Here is an 18,544-nt window from a genome sequence, read left to right on the forward strand (position 1 = left end):
ATTGTTTCTCAGAAACAAGGTTGAAAGCTTCATTAAACCAGTTCAAGGTAGGACCAGAGTTGGCCAAAATGTTTGGGTCTAACATTTTATTCATCAAAAAGTGAAGATTTTGGTTAACTAAAACTATTAAACTACTAACAAATTTGTGTGAAATTTGTCACAAACCCCACTTCAATGAAAAATAGTAAAAAACACTCCCCTCAAACCAAAATGAAATACTTCATGTTGAATTAAACCTTTTTATCTGAAATATGTATTTATTTTGCTTTTTTTTCTTGTTTTGTTTTGGTCAGCTAATGATTATAAGAAAAATTGCCATATTTACCCACTTCCAAGACAACTTCAAATTTAAGGCAATCTGCTCCCCCACCAAATAGATTCCAGGCATGGAAAGTTTGTAAATTTTTTATCTATTTCATGTATAGAATCTAGGGGTGTGTGTAGATGAAACGAGGGCCCTAAATTGAAGCGGTGGGTTTTAAAAAACGCTGCTTCAACTTAGGGCTGATTAAACCCCCACATCATGCACACACCCCATTGACTTAGCTGCCTCTCCGGTGGGGAGGGGAGGGCGAGCTGCTGGCAGGCAGAGTGGTCCCTGGGCTGCAGGGGGAGGGGGGCATTGGTGCTTACGTCCGTGGCACCCACCCACAGGCACCTGGCTCAGGCAGTCCCGGGGGCACTGCAGCTGTAGAGGGAAGCACCAGGCCCCTGCACAGCTCAGGCAGGCAGGCTCTGGGTGGGGGGGCCGTGATCAGGCTTGCCACTTTTCTTGGATGAAACCTGCTTTCCCGGACTGCTGCCAGGCTGCCAGCAGGGTTTCCTGCAGAGCTGTGGAGCTGCATGGAACCGGGTGCTTCACTCCGCAGCTGTAGGGGCAACAAATTAAAAGTCCTTGAAGGAGTTTTAGTTTGCTGCGCCAAGAGTTTTAGTTTGCTGTGCCCCAAGTGATTTAAGATGCATTATGCCACCGAATCTCCTACAGAGGCTGGAATTAATATGCAATACCCCACTGAGGCACGCAAACACTGACACCATTAAAGTGGTGCAAAAGCATTTAGCTTTAAAGTGTCATGCACTCACACCTCTTGTTTGGTCTACACGTAGCATAATTGTTGGGTAGTCGTCTTAAATTTGTCCCTGCCACTACTGCAGCAGGGCAAGCAGTGACAGTGGGACAAGCAGTGTGGGAGTCAAGTGACCTGAATCTTGCCCCACTGCCATCTCTCCCCCCCACCACTTACCCCCTCTGCTGTCTGCACTCCCATGCCTGTGTCTCTCCTGGCTCCTGTGTCCCCACCTGTGTCCCCACACTGCCTATCCCCTCTTGATGCCTGCCCCTCTGGCACCTGTGCCCCCTGGGGCCCCCCTGTAACCTGCCCACTTGATGACGACCACCCTGACATCTGTACTCTCTGATGCCTGCTCCCTTACCCCTGCCACTTATCCTCCTGTTGCAGCTTCAGCTCTGGCTCCAGTCCCCACTCAGCAACAGTTGTCATGGCAGTGGGTCCACCACCACTACTGTAGGGCCAGGCACGGGCTGGAGCCAGTATGTGCTCCATGCTCTGTGACCACAGAGCTGGCGAGGTGGGGAGAAGAGGCTGCAGGGGGTAGATGGTAGGGAGCAGCAGCCTGGGGCCAAAATCAGAGCCACAGCCACTGCCCCTCCTCTTATACTTAAATTCAAGGTAAGGGTTTTTTTTCTCATGTGGAATGGGGGTGGGGGGAAAGACCTCATCCTGGATTTGAGTAAATATGGAATTTGCATTGCTCTGAACAGGCTATTTCACCACACTTTAGACTTAATGCTCTAGTGCAGGAACTGCCAACCTCTAGCATGGCTGCCACAAGTAGCACAAGCAGACTGCGTGGCACACAGCAGACTGAGAAGGCGACAAAGCAGCATAGTGGCAGATAGGGCAGGAACCAGAGCAGCAGATCACCTGGCAGAATAGGGCAGAAAGCAAAAAAACAGAGCAACAGATTGGGTAGGAGAAAGGGATCAGGGGGCACTGACAGAAGTGACATTTTGTTACGTGATTGGCCTCCTGAAAGCGCTCTACAGCCATGTCCTGACAGAAGTGCACGGCTACAGAGTGCATTAAAAGTGCCTGATCATGCAACAAATGAACTTTCATTACATGAGGGTTCAAATGAAGACACTCCAAAGTGGAGCACCTTCATTAACTTCTGTCAGTCCCTGCTAAGAGTAGGGCTAGGCTAACATGGGGGCGGGGGCTCCAATCCACCCGACCGCCACTTCCAGCACAGGCTGGGCAAACCTTAGATAGAGCTCTCTCCCCTCCATTCCCACCCTCCCATCCTAAAGAGAGCAGTGGAGCTGGGGGGGGGGGGGGGGGGCGGGGCTCAGGGAGAGAGACTGCAGACACTCAGCCAGCTCCAAAGTGGAGCTTGATCCCCCCCCCAACAGAAAATGTCTGTTGGGTTAGGGGGATTACTGTAACTCATGGGTCTTCCTGTGAAGTTCCATGAGTTACAACAAAGCTGTACATCTGTCAGCACCCAGAGTGGCACCCTGGAATGGTGCTGGGCTAATTTGTGGCATGCCTGACAAGCAGATTGGCTCTCACTATTTTAGTGGCTATACATTACAGGTCTGAGATTAGACTTGTGTTCCTCACTAATGAGATGTTGGCAATGTGTCAGATACTCATTGTTGTCACATGGATACCACAGGGTGATTTAAAATAAAAATATGATAGACAAACAATGTTGGAAGCCACATACTCAGGCATTCAGAGACAAGACACTCCATGAAGCCCTTGCTAATCAATACAATTATTGGTTAATGTCAGATATACTGCAGAAATAAAACATCTAGGCTTTGCAGCCACAAAGAGTTTTACAGGGAAAAGAATGTGGAGAATGCAATTTTTCAGAGCTGTGTAGAGCTCTGTGAAAGAAAAGAAAGTGGCGTGCTCTGGCATGTAAATAAAAGCAGTGAAGGATTGAGCTAGTTCTTGGTGGTCTCTGGAGTGGGTCTCCATTGGTAGCCCCTATCAGTTTATGCATTATTTAAACTTTCATTTTAAAAATAAAAAGTCAGATCATGGAATTGTAGCCCTAATGGCTGACCTAAAATGATGCAGCTTCAAATGTGAACTAAAGCTGGAAAGAAACTGGAAACTATTACTGTCTCCTCATGCTCTATGTTGTGCTGGAGCATGAGGCCTTAAATGCTGTGGAACTTACCTGTGTGAATTGCACCCGGTCCCATTCTTTACAATAGGCAGTTTATTCTAAAGATTGCAGACATTAGTTTTGTTGTTGGCAATGATAACTACGTTATTGTGTTGCCATTTTAGCAGAAATAGCCATTAATGCTTGGAAATCAAGAGGAATTTGGAACAGTAGGTGACATTTTCAAACTGTGAAGAGAGCTTGTATCAATACTTTGGTCCAGCCAAAATATGAGATTGATAGAATGTGGCCACAATATTTGATGAAACCTAGGAGAGATATTGGTAATGGGGAAGCAGTACAGAAAACCAATGTGTAGTTTCAGCAAACTTAAATCAAGCCATCTCTACAGCTCAGGAGTCCAATTCTCATTTATACTTAAGGCATTTAATACTGCTGTGGCAAAGTAAAGGGATTTTAACATGGGAGTAAATTACTTTTATGATGACTTTATCACCTCTATACACTGTTAGGATTGTGGAAAGGGACCTTAATGCAAAAGAGAATCAGACCTTGTGCATTTAAAAGTTTTCATGGAGCAGTTTACTGTTTTGAATGCTTTAGAAGAAGATAAAGCAGAGGACAAAAGCGTAGTAGCAACTGCACTAGCCTGTTTCCTGAATACAAATCTGGATGCTGTCTTAGAAAGAGCACACAGTGGTAATGGAAAAGCGTTTGCAGCTGTTTTAAGCTTCATCTAGCATGGCAGAGAGATCTAGATTTTCAGCAGAGATTCATCTAAACAACAAAAGCTTTGGTTACAGCAATTCTTAAAACCTCACCACAACCTTTCCAATAGCAGTGGCTGATGTTCTTAAAAGCAGATGAACAAGTGACACCATGTGCCAGCCAAGCATCCTTGTATCAGAAAGACATTTGTATCAGCAAAAATGGCATTTTCAGTTCCATACGTTATGCTAAGATGAGAAAGCATTATCAGTCCTCGTGTTCCACAGCATAAGATGATCACCAGCTGGGGTCAAAAAATAAATATCCCCCCATGGTACAGTAATGCATGACTATGTGTGTTATGAGATTTTCTGCCTTCCTCTGAAGCATCTGGCATTGGCTACTGTCAGAAACAGGACAGCAGATGAGATGGACCATTGGTCTCTTCCATATGGCAGTTTTGATGTTTTAAATGTTTTGCACAGCAAGAGAAGAGGTTGTTCCTCCTACTGCAGGCTAGACCTGCAACATGATCAGTCCTTTGTGTTTATGAGAGCAGTTGCAAAATTTTAGTCTTTAAGTCTAAAAAGAGGCATTATTATCACCAAGGAAGGAAGAGAGAAAAGAAAACACAATAACTGAAAGAGACATGCTTACATACTGATTTAAGATTTTTTTTAATGTTAGCTCAGTTTAAAAGAATTCAGCCCACAAAACCTAAGAAGTAAAAAGGAGATGAATGACTCCACTACATGCTGCTAGGGATGCAAAGGGTCAAGAGGGAAAGGAGAGTTGAAAGAGCTTAGATCTTTTTGTGATGGGGAGGCCAAATAATATTATGTCAAGTTATAAGCATAATGAGAATAGGTTGAAATGTACAGTTTTAATCCATTGGTGTTACTTGGTATTTTCTCTCAGGAAGTAGGCATTGGACTAAATCACATCCTGTATTTGTTCAGGTTTGGACTAGTGACCCTTGAAGTTCCTTCCAAATCTATGATTCTACAACAGGGATCATATTCTTCAGTTCATCCTGCAAGATCAATATATTATCAATAATCAAGTTCTCACCAACAAAAATTAAGGATGAGGTTCCTGACCAAAACTTGTCTGGATGACACTACAAGGTCTATGACGGCACAGTATTTCCAGGTGGTTGACAATGGTTAGGCTGTTGTTGAGCTGTGACTATTGTCTATCATACTAATATTGCTTCACTGTTTCTTTGTATTCCTCCATCTGTCTGTCATTGATTTATAGTCTTTGTCTTATGTTTAGACTGTACACTCTCTGGGTAAGGGACTGCTGTTTTGTACAAAGCTTGCACTTTAGGATCTTGCTTCATAACTAGGGTTCCAAGATTCTATTAGAGCACAAATGATGATATTAGTAAAATTCAGTTTGTTATAGTATGCCCATTATATTTGTATCAGGCCTTTAAAGTCAGTGGTTCATTTTCCTCCAAAACTAGATATCCTCTTGATCATATTCATTGCATGTGAATCTCAGGAGGTAAATATGATGGAACCCATGCTAGTGTACAGAAAGCCACATTGTATCACCAACCACTATGATCCCCATTTGATCTGTCTGAGTTCCATGGTGGTGACAAAATCTTTGATTCTGACTGTTCCATGTCGATGATATGTTAATTCTTGGGGTTAATTTAGGATCATATGGTCACCTGAGAAATTCTTCTCTTATCCTTTAATCTGCTATGTTTACTTCACTTCCAGATAAAGAGTTCCAACATTAAGTGCCATTTTATCCAGCGAGTATTCCAGCTGATTTCTGATAACTCTCACAGCTAAACAACTTCTGGATCTTGTGTTCACACAGGGCTTTATGACTTCTTATCTGTATTAATCATCAAACTTATTGAACATAAGTACCATACTGGGTTAACCAATTTAGCCTAGCATCCTGGCTTGGGCAATGGTAAGAGTAGATACTTAGAACACAGTGGCCACAGAAGGGTTAGCCTGTGGCTTGCAGGCTCCCGCCTGGCCCCTGCCCATTTGCTCTTGCTACAGCAGCTGGGAGGGGGCTGGACTGCCCAAGCTGTGTGCATGGCAAAGAAGGGAGCTTGCCTGCACTGAAGGCAGGTGATGCGTGAGGCTGGGAGAGGCAGGGGTAGATGCTGCACGTTTAGCACGGGAGAGCTCAGGTGCCATTGCTGGGGTGGCATGTGAGAGAGGTGGGGAGCTGGGCTGCCTACAATAAACCCAGTGGGTGGGTGGCATTGGGTAGTCTGGCTCTCCACTCCTCCAGTCATGCATGCTGCGCAAGCAGCAGCCCATCCCTCCCAGCTGTGTTCAGGGGCCTGGGTTGCCTGTGCTACAGAGTTGATCATGTAATGCACACGGTGAAGGGAGATACTGGACAGCACAGCTCTGCTCCCCCCAGCTGTGTATGGCACATGTGCAGTAATTCCCCCCTCCTAGCTGCACACATTGTATAGGGAAGCCCAGGTTCCTGCGCTGGGGCGGGGGGGGGGGGGAAGGCTGTCCACGGTGTGTGTGTGTGTGTGTGTGTGTGTGTGTTGGGGGGGTAGTGGGCAGCTTGTGCACAGCAGGAAAGAGTGCAGGGGGAGGGGGAAGGGCAGGTCTGTGGCCTGCGTGGCATGCAGGCCCAGCTGGCAGGAAGTTGGACATCCCTGCTTTACTTGGAGAGCATTGAACCAAGTATCTCTACAGTAATCTCTCTTTCTGGCAGCCACCATCATTGGATTAGAGATGACAGAGGGAACATCTCTGACTCTTCTATTTAACAGACAGTCATGGATTTATCACCCATGAATTTGTCTAGTCCCTTTTTGAACTTGGCTGCTATCTGCCTCTACAACCTAGTGTGGCAATGAATCCCACAAGTTAACTACACGCTGCATAAAAAAGTACTTCCTCTTGTTAATTTTAAACCTGGCTCCTGCTAATTTCAGTGGGTCCCCCCCCCCCCCCCCCCGAAATTCTAGTATTCTGGGGCTCGGTGAGTAACAGCTCCCTGTTCACTTTGTCTGCACCTTTCATGATTTTTCAGACCTTTAGTATAACCTCTGCTCAGCCTTTTCCTTCCCAAAATGCACTTCAAGCGCTGATCATATCAATACATTTCAGGATGACTCAGAGGCAGAGTAAGAGTTAGCTGACATTCCACTCTATCAGCTACCTACAATTATGCAACCTATTTTGTTTTCAGCCAGTATGAAGTAGCTCGTTATACCCTCTTCCCCATATTGTTTTGCAGTGCAGGAAATGAGTGGGAAGAAGTTTAAGATGCTGGAGGCAAAGTTTTTCTGCCAGGTCCAAGAGACTGCAGCAGTGATTTTTCTTTGAAGTCTTATGTTGCAGTTATGCAATAGGCGAAGAAAGTTTTTGTCAGATCCACCACAGAATCTATAAGTACTTAAACAGCAGAACTGTCCTGGGCTGTGGACAAGCCAGTAAAATTAGTTTGTAGTTACTCAGTTGTGATTTGAATTGTGCAACCAATCATTGTGATTTCATAGTGCCCTGCATTTAATTCCACATATATATTAGAATTGTATCTGCATAAAGTACAAATATACATGGAAGGCACCGTATTTGCAGAGACAATAGAGTGCACTGTCCTTATCCTACTTTCTAAATATGTGTTTCATAGTTAGCACAAAGTGTCAGTGTGCTGACAGCAAGATAGTCCAAATCTAATCTGGATATTTGCAATTCTGAAACAGCAGCAAGAACCATATTTTCACATGACCTGGCACACAGCAGAGGCAAGATGGTCGGCTACTGATCAGGGAAAAGGATGCCAACCACAGCTGCTAAAAGCTTAATATTGAAAAACAAAACCAGAAACAAAGTTAAGAGGAAAGGAGGAGCCATTTGCTTTACATTTTCCCATCTGATTCCAAGTCCAATTTATATGTTACCTATTAGGGGCTGAAATCTTCAAGCCTTACCTTGAGTAGTACTTACTCAGCATGTGTTACATAGAACAACAACAAACAAGTAAGCAAGCAAGCAAGCAAGACAAAACCCTACCAAAACAAAACACTTCCTTGAACATGCAATTCTTCCCCTTGGGAGAGGATGAAAGAATGAACTGCCTGCAATAGATGCAAGTCCCATCACTAAATATAATAGTGAAAGATGCTCAGGTTCAAGTGATGCAAGAGGTATAAGGGCCTACATAAAGCAGAATATTCACATTGAATAATTCTATTGAATTGAATGGAAGTATAACACTACTCAGTGTGGTTGTAGAATTGGATCTTAGGTATAAAAGATGGCCTGTAACAAGTTGTCACGTTAATTATTCCAAAAGGGATAATTAAGATTTTAAAGGATTCTCTTATTTGAGGTGGATTATATGTTCAAGTTGGGTATTTATTTACTATGTATTTTCAATACATAGGACTAGAAAGATGTGTAAAAAATTTTGAAAGTTAAGACCCCATTGTTAAAATGAAAATGCAAGTGTTGCTAGAAGGACAGCTATTACATATAGCTGGAAGGTACATGCTTACATAATATCATACATAGCAGCAGCCGGGGGATGGAAGGGAAAAGGAAGAATAATAAACTATATTAAAGAGAAATTAGTAGTCTGTTTATGATAAGGTTGTCTTTATCAGTATTCTTATGACTGGGTGGTTTCTGCTTTTATGAAATAATATAGTTAAAAAAACAATCCCCCCACCCCAACAAATGTCCATTACCTTTCAATTTTTCAGCCAGCAAAGCAGCTTCATGTTCAGAATAATGCATTATTGCCGGAGGAGATGGAGGCCGTAGCCTATCTTCTTCCATTTTGCGCCTATGACGTTCTTCTCTGGCCAGCATTCTTTGTTTGCATTCCCATTCGTAAAAGTCATCTCTTGCCTGAGCAAAATCGACATGAAGGCGACCTGAATCTTTTTTGTCCGTGCTAGATCCTAATCTCATGCGGTAACCTGAAACCAACAAGCAGAACCATTGCAATTTTTCTTTGCTGTTTTTAATGTAGTTAGGAAAAGATCTTGAACTACATTCACTTATTCCTACCTATTGTAGCAACTCTCAGACTTTTTGCCTGCGTACAAAGATCCACATGCATCTGTACATTCATCCTTTGTAAATCACATATCACTGCAATAGCTGAGTTGAAGGGCTAGGCCCAAAGTTTAGGTCTAGACACACTCAAGTTTTGGCCGTGTTCTAAGCCAAGGGTCCAAAAATGTACGAGCACAGAGGTCATTTGCAAAAATTTGGATCCAAATTAAATTTGGAGTTTGAAAGCCCCCTGACCCTATGAATGTTTGGATCAGACTTACATCTCCATTTTGGTAGGATGATTTAGACAAAAGGTTGAAATCCCTGAAATCCCTTCCAACACAAATGAGCAAGCTGTGGTATAAAAGTCAAAAGCCTTCTTCCAAAGACAAAATGGCACCCCACCCTGCACTGAAACTGAACCTCATGTTTGAACCTTTTATAATTATAAACATAATATGATAACACCATGGTGGCAGATATAAATATGATTTATTTTGGTCCATGAAGGAAATAATTTGAATTATGTAAAATGGTTGTAAAGATATACAGTGGTTTATTAGAAGTAAGCAATACTTTCTTATGAGTGAGTATAACGGCTATGTCCCACTTTTGAAAACACCTTATGTAGTCATAAATGGGTCAACACTGCACATGCTAAACCATAAGAGTTTGTAATTAGTTTGTTTTTTTTTCGTGTCAGGGCTGCCCAGTGCCTAGCACAACAGGGATCTGATCTTGATTGAAACTTCCAACTGCTATTATAATATGAATAAATAATGATAAACTAATAAAGGTAATCTACTGGGACAGTATAGTTTAACAGCATCACCTTGGCTGCTAGTGTATATCATCTTTTGTTCAGAATTATTTTCTCAAGGTATACTTTAATAGCTGAAAGAAAATCTTAATGTAATCCGGACGGTTCTGAACCAATGATTCAAGGAAAATTTGAGTGAATGGTGTGCGGAAAGCTGTATATATTGGATAAAACCCCATGAGATACTAAAAATTGGAGAATTCTCTAATTTTCAGGGGACATACACACATCTCTCTATACCAGCCTACTGCGGAAACTCTGAAAATGAACAGCCTCATACAGCCCTCTGATACCCTTGTTCGCACTGACTTGGGGCAAGCTGAAATGTGACAAGCTTAGCCCTTCGGGGTGGATCCAGTGTAAGGGGACATCGTATTCAACTGTAGCTATACATCTATGAACATCTGTGGCTGGTTGTAGATGGCATGAAAAAGACTGCAGGAGGAAAAACAACTGCTAATTTAAACAGCAGCCACAGGGGAACTACCATTTAACTGTGCTGATTGTCTGTTCATGCCTTGAGCTTTGATCCTGTCCCTCCCAGCTATTCCAGGGATCTAAGCTGACATTTGGGCTTTACAAGGAGAGGTGAAAAAATCAGATTTGAATGTGGAGGGATGAGTGTTGTGTTGGGTTTGGAGTGCCTCTGTAAGAACGTATATTGGGAAGTGTTAATGTATGAGTACAAGGGGTCAGCTGCACTTACAGAGAATAAGCCACAACAGCTTCAGATAGTTATGCATTTACTGATGCTTAAAAATAATGAAAGGTGCTACTTGTTTTCAAGGTTTACCTTTAACACTCTGTTCAGTGGTCTAGCTTAGCAAATGTGGGGGGAGAGGGAGAGGTAGGTAGCTCAGCTTCCACAGGGGAACCCAAATCCAGGCAGAAAACCTGAAACAAAGAACTTGGGCAAAATAAAAAAAGAAAGTCCCTCAAAGAGTGGGCAGAGAAAGATACACCTAGACATGATGGTGGGGGGAGGAAGGGAGGCTTAGGTGAGGGAAGACAGTAATGTTTTAGACAAGATATAAACTACTTATTGTTCTAAAACTGTGATGCTCAACCTTTGGACCCTATGAGATAGTGTAGGGCGCATGTTACCCTGATTAGGCTCTGTGTAGCCTGGATTGGGCCTGTGTACCTGGACTGGGCCCTGCACTCCTAGATTAGGCTCCATGCTGTCTTGGCTTGGCCCCATGCCACCCTAGCCCTGTACACCCAATCTAGCATGCTGGGCCACATTATCCAGCCCACTGGGTTACTCATTGGTCTGTAAATTTGGCAGGAGGCGAGCAGCAATTAACACTGCCACCACACTGACTGCCCAATTTTTGGACCCATGGGGATCCCAGTGGACTGCATGACATGGTTCTGTGGTCAGACAGGAGATGAGCACCACTGTTCTAAAAAGCTCTCCTTTTATGCTTTGCCTTCTTCCAAATGTTATGATTAAACAACACTTTTCCTAAGAAGGCTGTTTGCAGTCACCACATTCAGTAATAGTTATGAGTTTATAGGATTATAGAGTTGGAAAGGACCCCGTGAAGTCATTTAGTGCAGCCCTCAGCTTGAGGCAGGATCATCCCTGATGTTATCTAAAAGGACCAACCAAACTTAATGAGATATATTAGGAACAGGGAACAGAGGATCTAGAAGGTGCTGAAGACTGGGACTGAGACAGTCCGTCCCAGGAAGGTAAAGATATGAGGTCCCATGCCTGAGGGAGTTTGGGAAGAAAGGAGAGTTGAAAAAGAGGAGCAGAGTTACAGTTGTCCCTCACAACTGTGACAAATATCACCCTGAGCTTATTCCTGGCACATGTTCCTCTAATGACTAATTTTATAAACCAAAAGTATATTATCAGTAGTGCAAAGGGACATTGTTAAGGTGCCAAGTCTCAGGAGCCTAAAATTAGACTTCCCAGCTGTGCTGTGTTTTTCAGTAGGACACAAACACATGGTACGAGTACAGGCATGCTTTCCTTCTGCTCTGCCTATTATAAGAACAGCGCAGAAATACAAAAAACCTTGCTCTTCAGAAAGGACTCCTGATCATTTCAAAATATCTTCCCAGTCTCAAGAACAAAAGAGAAAAAAAAGGATAGCTGGTAAAAGTGTACCCATCCAGCTTCAACGAGAAGCTGATTTTGTATCAAAGCAACCTGGAGCTGACCTAGGATTTTGAAAATGGGGGTGCAGAGCATATGGGAGGGCTCACTGTAGTAGTGAAGCTCACCTCACTGCAGTAGTAGAGAGTTCAGTGTTCATGTGCCACACAGTCAAGGGCAGATATGACTGAACCACCACATACCCTGGGCCCGCTGCTAAAAGCAGCCTTTGTTTTGGGTGAAGACAGAAAGAGTAGTGTAATCTAATCATAGAATATGGAAGCGGAAATTCCTGAGTTTCATTCTGCAGTTTGGTGCCTGTTATGGCCCTGGGCAGGAGGTTTTCCACAGGACTTCCTCTGGAAAGCCAGTCTTGAGTGTTCCAAAAATATATATATAGACATTTTCAAAATTGCTTTAGGTCAGTGTTTCTCACCTTGTGGGTCACAACCCAAAGTGGGCTGCAAGAATATATGAAAAGGTCATGAGCAAGTCTCAAAAAATGTAGGAAAGTGTGGGTTTCCCCTTGCAGGCTGGCAGCATTCCAGCCTACAATATGTTGCTTGGGGTGACTGGAGGCAGAGGCAGTGAGTGCACATGTGTCTGCACATGCATGTCGCCAGCATGCAGCCAGGGAGGTCGTGGGAGCAACCCCAGCAGCTGAATGCAGGTAAGTGTATGGGGAGTAGGGGTTGGAGGGCCAGGGCTTGGGGACTGTCTGAGGGGGGACAGGGGGGTGTTTGTGGGTGTGGAGGGGATGGGTGTGTGGGGGGAGCTGGGTCCCTGCTGGCACTCAGGGAAGGTGGCTGGGCACTGAGGCTGCATCCGGGCAGGCAGGGGGGAAAACAGGGGAAGAGCATGGAAGGGGTCCTTTGGGGGCAGTGGGGAGCTGCACGGCTAGGCTGCCAGCACCAGGGCCAGTGCCTGTACTCGTGGGGCGAGGTGCCTGGGAGACGCTGCTTAGGGAGCATGTGGGGCCGTGACCAGGCTGCAGGGGGTGCCACAGACCTCCTCTCCTAATCCCTCCAGCTGGAGCCAGGGCTGGATTCACTTTGCTGCTGCCCGCATCAGCCAGAGCCATTGCAGCCAACACACTCAGGCCTGAGCAGGATGGGGCAGCCGGGGGCTCCCTCTGGCAGGGCTGGGGGCTGCAGGTTGGGAGTAAGAGGCACCGTCATGGTGTGGGTGGGGGGCAGGGCACTGTGGGTTGGGAGTGAGGGCACTGGCAGGGCCAGGGGGCTGGGGGTCCGGTGTGAGGAGCACTGACAGGACCAAAGGGCTGGGGGTTGGGACTGGCCATCAATGTTTACAAATGGGTCCTGTTACAAAAAAGGTTGAGAACCACTGCTTTAGGTCATCCAGGAATAACTGAAAAAAATCATATTTAATGTTTATCCTCTTAGAGTGCAGCTGGGTAACCAGCCAAGGGGATTTCATAAACATCTTATCTTAATGTCACAACTAGTCCTCTTGATTTTAAAATGTCACAAAACATCCCCCTTGGGCATGGTGAATCTAACACATCTCATGTGGGATACTGGGACAGGGTGGTACAATGGCCTTAGCAGCAACCAGATTCAAAGTCTCATGAAGCAGGAAGGAGGGTGGTATGAACATCTGTGGGCTATGTGTGTCTCTCAGACTCTGCTTTAACTATGGGGCCCTTCTGCAAATCAGCTAATATGGCAGTTATGAACCATAGAGAAGTCTCAACGGCTATTATTTTCCTGTATCCTATGATCCGATGTTCAATGGTATTTAAATGGTGAATAGCGCAAACTACCATTTCAGAACCACAAGGCCTATGAAGTGCATTCCCTCTGTGCAAGGCCTATGAAGTGCATTCGCTCTCCCCACTGAGAGTCCTCACTAACTGAATCCAGCAAAAAGCAAATGAAAGCATTCTGGTCACTTACCAGAAACCTAACCTTAAATGAACAACATCAGGGAAGTGAACTGCCATGCCATAAAAACAAAAGATGGTATTTCCACATTCCATATCCAGTATATGTACTATAATTTGACTTACCTTCTATGACTGGGAGCTGCGAAAAAGGGGGTTGGCTCAATGAATGTCCCAAGTTTGGGACATAGAGAAAAGGATGCTCAGATAGGAGGATCCAGGGACATAGGTGCCCAATGAAAATTTAAGAAAGGGAGTTCAACCATGACTCACGGAGCAAAATACAGACCTCAGTTCAATTTCCCTTTTCTGCAATCAAAACCTAATACAGTTTCTCCCCTCTTCCTCTCACAAATATCTATGGGGGGGCAGAAGTGAAAGAACTAGTAATTAAACCACTTAATGGATTTTATAATTGCATAAAGTACTATGGTGATAAGCATGGGATAAATACCCAGATAGATGAAATTAGATTAGACAGACAGATAAAACCGATTAGATAGACAAACATCATTATATCACAGATGTCAAAGGCATGGTTTTCCCCTCATATAACAAGTATACTGTAGTTATAATAAATTATACATTCTATTTTTATGTCTCTTTTGTATTTATAGGCAGGGGGAAATGCTTTAACAGTATGATTTTCTACCACCATTTCAGAATGCATTATGTTTCAAAACATTTATAATGTTCAGTTAGAAAAACACAGTAATTCAGTACAAATTAAAGCATGCAGCTATCCAGTGCATGGCCTCCCTTGTCTGCAGTGCTGAAATACAGACTAGTGCTAGTTTATTCTGAAAAATCCCATAGAAATCAGAGCTGGCAATACAACATACACCTGGCAGCAACATTCACCTTTTGTTCTTTTTCTTCTCTCTAGGCCCTCTGTCCCTTTTCTAATGTGGTTGGAAACAATAAACAAAAATTCTATTGCATTGGAAAAACAGGAATGGGGAAATGTGAGAAGGGAAAGAACTATGGAAGGAAGGATGAATACAAAATAAAAGGAAGTAGAGATGAGACAGTAAAGAGGAGAGAGCTGTGGACAGCAGTACAGTGGAGAGGAATGAAGAAAAAGGGAGAGGGGAGGATATGAAGAGTGAAGGGGAATGTCAGAAAGAAAACAGGCAGGGAAATTAGGACATAAGCCTGAAGACACTGATGACTGTTTACAGTGCTGCAGTACTGGGTCCTACAAGGAAAGGCTAAAAATGCTCTACCCAGGTGTGCTCCAGATCAGGAATCTGGCCAGTAAGGCTGTTCCAGTCTCTTTCAAATCCACCAGAGCTCATGAGTGGGTGCTGGAGTCAACTCCAAATCAGCCTTACTGATGAACTTCCAAGTGTAGAAGTTATTGATGACCAAGTTTTCACTTCCTATAGGATTCCTTTTTTTGCATTTCAACTCATTGAAGAGATCGCTATCTAGCCTGGTTGGTTTCCTACGGCACTTCCCATTCTTCTGTTGCAGGAGAATAGCGTGCTTCTGCACCTTTAAAAGCACAGGCAGCTCTCCTGGACTCCTATTCCCCTTAGACTTCACTGCCAGGCTAAATACAGGGAGTCAAAAGCCCAAGGAGAAATTGATTCAACCTTTTCAGACTTCTCTAAGCTGCATAGATTTAACTGATAATTAACTGAACTCACTCTGAGTTTTCAGTTGGGAAAGGCAGCTAGATGCCTGCATTGGCCCAAGCCAGAAGGTGGGGGGTGGGGAGCTAAAGCACACCTCCCAGCCTACAGGCAATTGCTGAGGCAGGCCATCCCTGATTGGCTGTCCAGCACATGCCCCCAACCCCCTGCTGTCTCCCCCTGCAGGTGGGAGGTGGGAAGCAGTCCCCCATCCTGGCACTGGAGAGCTGCCCACATAGGCAGCTGCCTCAGGGGTTTTCCCCCAACATGCCCAGGGTTCCCCAAGCCCCAGCCTCCCCTGCTTTGGGAGCTTTGGGGATTTCTCCCCCAAACCCCTCCCTGACATGGTCTGGCCGCTGCTTAGCCAGCCTCAACCCCACAAGTGGGAGGAGGGAAACAGTCCCCTGTGCCAGTGCCAGGGGGTCCCCCTCCATGGGCAGCCCCCTGGGACCAGGACAGGGGACTGCTTCCCATCTCCCAACTGTGCAGGCAGGCCGAGCATGGGGGAGAGGGTGGGCAACTGGGCAGATCAAGGCTCAGGGAAGGGGAGAGGCTCTGTTCCCTACACCCTGCCCTGCCAGGCTGACAGGCACAGCTAGGACACAGAGTAAGGAGCAGAGGCTTTGCTGCCTCAGCTGTGTGACAGCCTAGGTGCAGAGCCAGGTGCAGGCTCAGGTCTAGGTCTAGAGCTGGTCTAAAGCAGACAGCATAACTGCAGAGAACAGCAGAACCCAGGTCTACAGCAGATGGCACAACTGAGGCTTGCCCACCCACCCTGCAAGAGGAGGGCTGGGGGGAAGGGTGCAAGGCCTCTTGGGATGTTGGAGGACTGTGACCTAACTTAGCCAGGAGGGGATCTGGGACAGAAGTTTGATAGACTGGCTTAACCTAAATCAGTTAAGTCTGATACTACGTCCATCCAGGTCTATGTTAAACCAGGTTTGGCCATTTTGAAACTGGTCTATGTGCAGTAAACTTCTGTTCTGTCACATGTTTAAACCAGTTCCACTTATACTGTTTTATGTGTAATTTCTGTCCCTAACCCTAGTGGATCCTGCCCATCAGTTCACTGAGCTTGATAAAATCTGTTTTACTGAAGTCCATTGTCTTTACTCTGCTGTTCTCTTTCCTTCCCCCCCTTAGGATCTTGAACTCTATCATATTGTGGTCACTGTCACTCAAGTTACCTTTCACTTTCACATTCTGAACCAATTCCTCCCTAAAACTTCTCCCCAGATACTGGAGCATATCAACAAACAATTGATTTGTAAACTCCAAGAGGATAACTAAGTGATAAGTAACAGCTAACCTGGCTTTCTCAGGGATGAGCCAGGTCTAATGAGTCTGATTTTCTTCTATGACAAGGTGATAGGCTTTGTAGATGGGAGGTGGAGTGATACACCTCTGATTAATATCAATCAGAGCCTTGAGTGCTTACCACCACATGGGATCAGATTCCTATAATGTAATTTGTTCCAGGCTGGGAGATGTGCTTTTTTAATTTGTCTGTCAATGGCCACACTAAGCCCTCAAGATATGGAAGTAATAAATCAGGAAATAGAAAGGAGTGGGGGACAAGCAGATTGTGAAGGAGTAAATGAAAGTATGGTGTAAAGGTAACAGAACAGAAAAGAAAAGGAAGGAATAAAAGGGAGTACAATACATATATTGTTTAAATATACTTAATTCTACTAAAAATGAATTTCACTTGTCCCCAAGGCTCATGCAACTCTGGGGTGAGACAGTCACTTCGAAAATATTTGTATCATGAGTTTGCAAATCCAAATATATTCGACAGCTTAATAACTAAACATATAGAAACAGCTGTCTTATAAAGGAGATCTTTCAAAACAACAGTTCTGCAACTTACCAAGATTAAAGGTGTGAAACATGATTTTTTATTTTTAACAACAGTAGCTAGAAATGGTCCTGGGAACATATACTGTATTATACTGAATCAAGTTACTGACAATTTTACTCTGTGGGAAACTTCATGGAAATCAATGGAACTTTCAAGGGGAGGAGGGAGAGGCTGGTTGTTACTTTATATGAATAAGAGTATCACAATCTGATCCATAATGAGATAAGTAAATACTTGTGTGCATGGAGGTAGAATTCTTTAAGGGCAAACTACAGAACCTACAAAAATATGCCAATGAAACTGGAAACTCTGTCACAGAAACTGGCACTTACTGCAGCATTGCTGGCCCAGTGCCCTTTACTCTCTCAACTCCATGAGCAAAGCCATTTAAAACTATATAAAACTTAAAAAGAAAAAAAGACTGTGCAGTAGTGAATTCTGAATCTGCTGAATTGTTATGGGATGGTGAGAAATTTCTCTTGGGTAAGCAAAACTCAGAATCACATGACTCTTGGCAGGCACAGAAAAATGTGGAAATGAACCCTTATTGCTCCTACCCAAAGGTGCCGAGCTAGAGAAATACTTGCTGAGGTAAAAGCTAAGAAAATAAACATCTATTAGCACCACAAAATACAAATGAGGGGCCCAGGAAATCCATTAAAGAATGTAAAATACCAGAAAGGTAAATGGCTTTATCAACCATGAACTCCTCTGCAAAACGAATGTGACAAAAATTCTTCTTGCTTTTTCGAATTGCTGTAATATCTCCACACTGCTCAAAGACCTCCTGAATAATTTCTTCTGTAGCATTTTCTGGTAATCCTCCAACAAATACAGTCTTACACCCAGGAGGTCTCTCTCTTGTTGAAGGTGGTGGAAGATCTAAGTAAAAACAAAAATCACGTTGGAATACAATGTTTTGTCTTATTATACTTGTAGTCAGGTATTTCTACAATCAATTTAAGCAACAGAAGTCATTTTAAAAAACATTTTTAGGGGGAGGGGAGGGAAATAATTATATATTTTAGACACAAAACAAAGCTGGAACCCCAAATCTAAACCGTTCCTGCATTTTGGGTATAAGTCCAGACTCCTGCTGTTGTGGCTTGCTGTCAGGCTAGATCCAGAGTGTAAAAGAGGTTACTTTTCTGCATGGATTCTGCTAAAAACTCACAAGAAAATACTATAATTTTTTGGAGCACAAAATCCTTAGCAGTGGTCTGAGAATCCTTAGAGGTTTTCATGGGGGACTTCAGTCACTCTGGCATCTTCTGGGATGGCAATACAACAGTGCACAGGCAATCCAGGAAGTTTTTGGAGAGTGTTGG

General features: G+C 44.1%; 1 protein-coding gene across 12 annotated transcripts in view; it reads right to left on the minus strand.

Annotated features, from left to right (window-relative positions):
• The window catches only part of ENOX1 (ecto-NOX disulfide-thiol exchanger 1), a 541,543-nt gene that overhangs the window by 136,042 nt on the left and 386,957 nt on the right, over positions 1–18,544 (minus strand). For all 12 annotated transcript variants that reach the window (XM_059725304.1, XM_059725457.1, XM_059725449.1 and 9 more), the window contains 2 exons: positions 17,892–18,098; positions 8,573–8,806 (listed from right to left, as the gene is read on the minus strand). In XM_059725304.1, coding sequence (XP_059581287.1) covers positions 8,573–8,806; positions 17,892–18,098 — 441 coding nt within the window. The remainder of the gene's footprint in view (positions 1–8,572; positions 8,807–17,891; positions 18,099–18,544) is intronic.

The sequence above is a fragment of the Alligator mississippiensis genome, chromosome 1 (assembly GCF_030867095.1).
Source record: "Alligator mississippiensis isolate rAllMis1 chromosome 1, rAllMis1, whole genome shotgun sequence".
NCBI lineage: Eukaryota > Metazoa > Chordata > Crocodylia > Alligatoridae > Alligator > Alligator mississippiensis.